The 8336-nt window shown below is 51.7% G+C and overlaps 1 protein-coding gene across 1 annotated transcript; it reads right to left on the bottom strand.

Moving 5' to 3' along the window:
* Window positions 1-1089: 1089 nt before the first annotated feature.
* Window positions 1090-2733, bottom strand: CPN2 (carboxypeptidase N subunit 2). Its single transcript, XM_030856586.2, has one exon. It carries the CDS (start codon window positions 2731-2733, stop codon window positions 1090-1092), a length of 1644 nt encoding a protein of 547 aa, XP_030712446.1.
* Between the last annotated feature and the right edge of the window lie 5603 nt (window positions 2734-8336).

The following is an 8336-nucleotide window of genomic DNA, read 5'->3' as shown; positions in this document are numbered from 1 at the left end:
GAGATTGAAGACCACTCCCAGCTCCTGGGCTTGGCGATTTGCTGGGACCCAGGAGGAGCTGGGGTCGGAGTCTGGTTTGGACGTGTTTGTGGCCGTCGTGATAAAACACGGGGCTGCAGGCAGAGCAGGCGGATGTCTCGTCATGGAGCCAGAAACCCGAGTCCGAGATTTGGCTCCGGTCTTTGGAGATTTGAGGTCATCAGCGTAGAGGCGGCAACTGACCCCAAGGGCCTGCATAGGGATTACCCAGGGAGCCTGAATGACAGCCAGCCCCGAGGACACCAGCGCGCAAGAGGTGACTGAGTAAAACGGGGAGAGCAGCTGGGCTTGGGTAAGAGGGTGATGTCCCCAGAACCAAGAGAGGACCATTTCAGTGAGTGAGCAGTCCACAGAGGCCGACACTTACAACTGAAGGGCGTCGGTCCCAGCCACCCAGCTCCCTCCTCCCCCCTCCCCTCAGGGAGCAGCCATCCCATGGCTGAGCAGGCAAAGCGTTTCCCCTCCAGAGCCCCTGTCACCTGACTTCTCCTGGAAGCGCTGGAGGGGGGCACGAACGGCATGAGTCCCTGAATGTGGAGTCAGAGCCCCGCCCCTCATCTTTCTGGTCACCTCTGCTTTTATCTTCTCCCCTTTTTGTCTTTATCAATTAAAACCACAGTTCCAGGCAGAGAAATAGAAACAGACATTGGCTTTGAACTGGACGTCAAGAGCGGGTGGCCTCCACTTTGCGGAAATGGAGCAGTGGTAAGAGGGTATCTCAGGGTGGGGATGAGATTAGGGTGGGTATTCAATAACAGAAAAACACCAGGGCAACGCCATCAAGTTTATTCTCCGGACCACGATGCAGATTTAACGGATGCTTTGCAAAGCTTGAGGAAGGCCCTGTTCGGTCTCAGACTCAGAGACTCGGGGGATGAAGGAGGAAGGGGCGGCGGAGACTCGGGGGCGAGCTCCCCACCCACTCCACCCGGGGAGATGCAACTCCATCCCTTGCATCTGAAGAACCAAAGCTTCAGCTCCCCTCCCCGGCTCTTGCCTGGCTGGGCCCGGAGGCTGTCTGCCCAGGCTCCCAGCCCATCTGCTCTGCACCTAGGGCTCCCCTGCCAGAGCCTCGATCGACACGGTGACCCTCACAGAGCCACAGCTGGACTTCAAGTCCCACTCCTGACTGCCATTGAACGTCAGTCCCGGGGAGGCCGAGCCCTGCCTGGGAGACAGCTGGACGTTCAGCCAGCGACACCGGGCCTCGTCACAAGCCAGCACCACGGTGCCCTCGGGGTTGCTGTAGAGGCACCGGCCCCAGGTCGCCTTCTCCTCCGTGGCCAGGTCCCAGCCGCCCCCTGGCTCCCTGTCCTCCGGCCCCGGGGCCTGGAAGCCCAGGTGGTCCTGGGTGACCGGGCACACCAGCTGCTCCTCCCTCAGGGCGGGCACCACCTGACCCTTCAGGTAGGCGGGGCCGGCACAGTAGGTCTGGCTGTTGAAGAGCCGGTCGCTATACTGGTACAGCCACCCGAAGAGATAGGCCAGGTGGCAGTCGCACTGCCAGGGGTTGCCGTGCAGGGCCAGGTTGAACAGGTTGTAATTGGTGTCAAAGATGCCCTGGGGGAGCGTGGTCAGGAGGTTCCTGCAAAGGCTGAGCACCTCAAGCATGGACAGGTTCTGGAAGAGGGCTGGGTGCAGGGCCGTCAGGTTGTTGCTGCCCAGATAGAGCTTGACCAGCCCCTCAAGGCCCCTGAAGATGCCAGCCGGCAGATGGGTGAGGGCGTTGTGTGAGAGCGTGAGGGACCCGAGGCTGGACAGGTTGGCAAAGGCTCCCTCGGGGATGGTCTCCAGCTGGTTGTGGGACAGGGACAGGCTGACCAGGCCCGGGGAATGGGCGAAGAGGCTGGCGGGCAGCGTCCGCAGTGCGTTGCCCTGCAAGCTCAGGAAGGTCAGGTTGCCCAGGGAGGAGAAGATGGACTGGGGCAGGTGGCTGATGGTGTTGCGCTGCAGCCATAGCTTCTCCAGGCGGGACAGCCCCGCGAACGCCTGCGCGGGCAGCTCAGAAATGGAGTTGCCGTCCAGGAAGAGTTCCCGCAGGCCGCCCAGGTGGCTGAACAGCCCTTGGGGCAGGCCGGCCAGTGCGTTGTTGCTCAGCCTCAGGGTCTGCAGGCTGCAGAGGGGGGCGAACAGTTCCTCGGGCAGCTGGGCCAGGAGGTTCTGAGCGAGGTTGAGGGTCTTCAGACGTCTCAGAGGCTGGAAGAGCCTCCCGGGCAGCGTCTGGAGCCGATTGCCCTGCAGCTGGAGGGACTCCAGGACATCCATGTGCTGGAAGAGGCCCTCGGGCAGAGCCTCCAGCATGTTGAAGTTGAGGGTGAACTTGCCCAGCGAGGTCAGGTTGGAGAAGATGTCAGTGCTGAGGTTGGAGAAGGCACCGCCAGTGATCTCCAGGTCCTGGAGCCCCGGCAGCCCCCCGAAGGCATCCGGCCCGAAGTGGCACACCTGGGTGTTGAGGAAGACCACCTTGGTCAGGTTGGGGCTGCCACTGAAGCTCCTGGCTCCCACCATGGTGAATGAGGTCTCCACGAAGATGATGTCTGTGGCGTGTGGCGGGATGTCCAGCGGGATGGCGGCCAACTCCTCGTCGGAACAAAAGACCTCCCGGATGAAGCAGTCACACCCCTTGGGGCAGGGCTGGGTAGGCGTGGCCAGGAGCAAGAGGCAGGCCCAGCGCAGCCAGGCTCTGGGCAGCATCTCCTAGATCTGAGTGGGAAGCGAAAACAGAAGTGGCACCTTCGTCAAGGGCAGGCAGCCCGGTGACCAGCACACTGGTCAGAGAGCCAGGAGATGGGAAGCTAGTTTATGTTTCTAATAGTTGTTTTCATACCACCTCACAGCAGCCTTGCAAGGTCAATAGGACCAGAGTTCTAACCTTCTGACAGCAAGGGTGTCTCGTGGTCAGTCCACAGTCCCACCCTGCAGGTTAGTGGCAGGACCAAGACCCTGGTCTCGTGGACCTGACGTTTTCTTTCCAGATTGGAGAAAGAGGTGGGACCGAGACCAAAAGGCATGGAACAGGGGTATAAAAGGAGACCACGGGTACTGTGGAATTTTTAAGATGATATGTAAAGTATGGGCAGATTATTCCTGAGTTGGAAAGTCTTTTAACCGTAACTCTTCCTGAGTTTTCGAATCTCAGCACATTGCAGAGCCTAATTATGAGGAGATCTTACTCTCAGCTCTTTGCACCGCTGAGGCTGAGAGCAGACACAGGGACAAGACGGGCTCTTATCTTGGAATGAGTCCGCCTTCTCTTCAGTGCTGCTACCAAAACGCTCCCCTCCTGCCCGCCACCCCTATCACCAGCCTGGAGCCCACGGAACTTTCCAACACTGTGTGGACAGGTGGGTCCCAGATGAGGGGATTCCACAGACCTGTAGGTTTTTGTTTTAAATAAGGGAAGGGGACCAAGTTTTTAGTTCACTAAATATTAAATTTTTTTAATGCCAGCATCTACCACAGGTCACGAATTGGTGACACAGCTGACAAGCACATTTTACTTACCACTCAGTCTTTTTTATGTCTGAACCACTAGCCGGCATGTAGAAACTGAGAAATAGCACATTAAATGTTTCCAGACTTCAGGATGATTTAGGGACATTGGGTTCACATTCCCACATAACGAGATCAACGGGGTCTTAATTGTCCCATTAGGGGGTCTGTACCCCCCACACCTCTACTGCTCCCACCCACGTCATCATTTACATGGCTTCTAGTGGTTCGAGTTCCATGAGTTGGAATACCAGCTCCATCACGTTCTCGCTATGTGACCTTGGGCTGTGCTTCAATTTTCTTATCTGTAAAATGACGATAATATTAGTGCTAACCTTGTTGGGGTAATTGCAGGATTAAATGAGTAAATAGAGGTAAAATTCTTAGAACAGCGTCTGACATAGTGTGAGCAATTAATAAGCTATGTTAACCATTGTTAAAGGTTGCAAACCACCGTCATTACAGAAAAGACTATTTGAACATGAAAGAAGTAGGAAGAACAAAATGCCCTTTAGCTAGAATATATTTAGCTTTAAAGAAAGAAAGAAGACAGACAGAAAGAAGGAAAGTCAGAAAGAAAGGGAAAATTCTCATGCAATATAATCGTAATTTTTCTCAATTTACCTGTCCTCAGCAAGAACTCAGCTGGCTCCCTGTTGGGGAATCTTGGCCCCAAGCACCCTTTCTGCACCCTGCCTCTCTGCTGCCCTCTGCTGGCTGCTTCCTCCATCGCAAGATTCAGCTTCAGCCAAAAGGCTCCACATGCAAGCACGGTGCTTACAAAAAGCCCCCTGTACCCTCTTCCCATTCAGACGCTCAATAACTCTCAGTTTTTCCAGGAATTTTTCTGCCTAATCAATACAGAAGGAACAATTTCTCCCTGAAAAAGCGCTGCCGCTCCCTTGAGGCTCCTCTGATGGCCACATAGGTAAGCCACAGGAGGTGGATTAAACACCATGGTTGGGAAGGTCTCTAACAGTGAGGGTCTTGCTGCCACTCAGGACACACTAGGGCAAAGGACAAGCCTCCTGGTCCTGCCATCCCATAGACCAGCATTACAGAGTTCAGCTTTAGCGTGAGACTTTATTCTCTTGAGATTGCATGCGCAGAATACAGATAAGAAGAAGAGAGCCTGGCTGAAGAAGGATGATGTAGCCATGGTCCCACCCATACCTGCTACCTGGGCTGTCCCTAGGCTCCTACACGAAACCCCTGGTCATCCTGACAGAAGCCTTCTCTGACTCCTGATATGTTTCTCTATCTTAGCACCTGGCATCGTCCTCCAGATGACGGGTTCTCACAGCTGTCCTTTCTGCGAGAAGGTGGGTGTGGTCCTCTCTACGCTTGTGTTGATTCATGATAGGGTCTGTTGAACTGAACCATCCGTGGCTGAGATGAGCAGCTTGAGAGGCAGAGCTGCCCTTCCCTGGAATGATTCCAGCCCGGAATGAATGACCGTAGCCAGGCATGAGCACGGCCTTGAGCCCTCCCTCCTCCTTCCCCCACCTAGAGTAAGAGAGGAGCAATTCCTATTTGTAAAGCGCCATAATATTATCAACATGCCAGTCCCCTTCCTGCTAACCCCTTTGGTCCTTGGTTCTCAAAGGCAGTTTCCAGAAGAAATCCCACTAGAAGGGACATGAGGACCCTAGGGACCATCTGGCCAGCCTCATTGAGAGGGTGAGGCCAGGCCCCCAGGTGTCTGCAGTGGGGCCTGGGTTAGAACCCAGATCTCCTGGTTTCCTTGATCACTCCTGCTGGGAGACCTGGGACCAAAGCAAGAGGGGCAGGCGAAAGGAAAAGCCTCATAGGGACACTGTGCCTCACCCGCCCCTGCTGTACCTCTAACTTCTAACCCAATGTCACTTGGAAATAATATGATTTAGAAGCAGTCTACAGATTCAATGCAATCCCTATCATATTACCAATGGCAGTTTTTACAGAACTAGAACAAAAATCTTAAAATTTGCATGGACACACAAAAGACCCCGAATAGCCAAAGCAATCTTAGGGAAAAAAATGGAGCTGGAGGAATCAGACTCCCTGATTGCAGACTATACTACAAAGCTACAGTAATCAAAACAATATGGTACTGGCACAAAAACAGAAATATAGATCAATGGAACAGGACAGAAAGCCCAGAGATAAACCCACACACCTACGGTCAACTAATCTATGACACAGGAGGCAAGGATATACAATGGAGAAAAGACAGTCTCTTCAATAAGTGGTGCTGGGAAAACTGGGCAGCTACACGTAAAAGAATGAAATTAGAACACTCCCTAACACCACACACAAAAATAAACTCAAAATGGATTAAAGACCTAAATGTAAGACCAGACACTATAAAACTCTTGGCAGAAAACATAGGAAGAACACTCTTTGACATAAATCACAGCAAGATCTTCTTTGACCCACCTCCTAGAGTAATGGACAGAAAACAAAAATAAACAAATGGGACCTAATGAAACTTAAAAGCTTTTGCACAGCAAAGGAAACTATAAACAAGACAAAAAGACAACCCTCAGAATGGAAGAAAATATTTGCAAATGAATCAACAGACAAAAGATTAATCTCCAAAATATATAAACAGCTCATGCAGCTCAATAGTAAAAAAACAACCTAATCAAAAAATGGGCAGAAGACCTAAATATACATTTATCCAAAGAAGACATACAGATGGCCAAGCAGCACATGAAAAGCTGCTCAACATCACTAATTATTAGAGAAATGCTAATCAAAACTACCATGAGGTATCACCTCACACCAGTTAGAATGAGCATCATCAGAAAATCTACAAACAACAAATGCTGGAGAGGGTGTGGAGAAAAGGAAACCTTCTTGCACTGTTGGTGGGAATATATTGATACAGCCACTATGGAGAACAGTATGGAGGTTCCTTAAAAAACTAAAAGTAGGGCTTCCCTGGTGGCGCAGTGGTTGAGAGTCCGCCTGCCGATGCAGGGGACATGGGTTCGTGCCCTGGTCCGGGAAGATCCCACGTGCTGCGGAGCGGCTGAGCCTGTGAGCCGTGGCTGCTGAGCCTGCGCGTCCAGAGCCTGTGCTTGCAATGGGAGAGGCCACAACAGTGAGAGGCCCACGTACCGCAAAAAACCAAAACAAACTAAAAGTAGAACTACCATATGACCCAGCATATACACAGAGAAAACCATAATTCAAAAAGACACACGCACCCCAATGTTCACTGCAGCACTATTTACAATAGCCAGGTCATGGAAGCAACTTAAGTGCCCATCAACAGACGAATGGATAAAGAAGATGTGGTATATATATACAATGGAATACTACTCAGCCATAAAAAGGAATGAAATTGGGTCATTTGTAGAGACGTGGATGGACCTAGAGACTGTCATACAGAGTGAAGTAAGTCAGAAAGAGGAAAACAAATACCGTATATTAACGCATATATGTGGAATCTAGAAAAATGGTACAGATGAACTGGTTTGCAAGGCAGAAATTGAGACACAGATGTAGAGAACAAATATATGGACACCAAGGTGGGAAAGCAGGGGCAGGGGGTGGTGGTGGGATGAATTGGGAGATTAGGACTTACATATATACACTAATATGTATAAAATAGATAACTAATAAAAAAATTGTAGTTATACAGAAAAAAAAAAAGAAATAATATACTTTAGAATTTTCCAACGAAGGGATGTAACCGGAGAATTCAGGACTTGAGTCAAAACTATGGCATCAATGGCACAGAAAATCAAGTGTAGAGAAATCAGCTTAGGCTCAGGCAGTGGTTGGTGGGAGAGGTGGGCGGAGCTTCTCTGGTGTGGGGGGCTGAGCTAGGGGGCGAGACCCACCTGCCAGCTCCCAAAGCTCTCACACCTACATCTTGATCCTCAGAGCACATCGAGAAATTTCCAGGACAGGGAAACTGGGGGACCCAGAGCTACAGCAACAGGTCTAAGGGCACATGACTAAGAAGCGTGGGGCTAGGATCTGTCCTGATGGCCTGAGCTGTCAGCAAGGTGCTTGCAGCAACACCACAAGGCTTCTGGAACAGGAAGACCCATGCTCACATTTTCAGGACCCAAGGTGAACATACACAAGGGACCTTGTCTACCGCCTGTCCCCTTCTCTTCCCATCGACCTCTCTCCGGTACTGTGAGTAGAGATCCCTCGCACAGCTGTGTCCCCGCACCTCACAAGCCTAAGGGAACGCACTTCTGTGACGGGGTCAGCCTAGAGAAGATGGACCTCGGGAGGCATGCCACACAAGCCCTGGGTCCTGGGTACCTGAATCAGGATTTGAGATGGGGACACAGCCTCCAGATGGGCATGTCCCTTTGATCATGCAAACTTCTCACCCCTTGGGGGTGTCATGGTGGGAGGGGAACCAGAACAAGGCCTCTGAAGTTCAGTGCAAGACCCTCTTGTCCCAGTCCACTGGGGCAAAGGAAGTGATAGTTGGTACTCACAGTGAGGGTATGGAACACGTATCATTTCCAAATGTTCCGCTCCCAGCCCAAGACTCACTCTCACATCACTCTAGAATGGCTAAGAGTTTGTGCTGTGGTGTCAGAGAGTCTGGGTTCAAATCTTGTCTCCATCCCTTACTAGCTGTGTGGCTTTGGCTGAATTACTTAACCTCTCCGTGCTTCAATTTCCTCACCTTCAAAACAGCAAGGTTCAATACTACCTTCCTCAAGGGGTGGTTCCGAAGGGTGAATGAGAAAATGCATCGAAGGCTCCAAACCCAGAGCCGTGTACACAGAGAGCACTCAGCTCCATCAGTCCAGGCCAGCCCCAGCTCTGTGGTAAAGCAGTCGCAG

This window comes from Globicephala melas, chromosome 4, assembly GCF_963455315.2.
Source record: "Globicephala melas chromosome 4, mGloMel1.2, whole genome shotgun sequence".
Taxonomy (NCBI): domain Eukaryota; kingdom Metazoa; phylum Chordata; class Mammalia; order Artiodactyla; family Delphinidae; genus Globicephala; species Globicephala melas.
Note: the sequence above shows the minus strand (reverse complement) of the source record. Positions and strands in the feature narration are given on the sequence as shown.

What these genes read in the sequence shown, in the direction of transcription:
- CPN2 (XM_030856586.2), bottom strand. Translation starts at nt 2,733, where the DNA reads ATGCTGCCCAGAGCCTGGCTGCGCTGGGCCTGCCTCTTGCTCCTGGCC.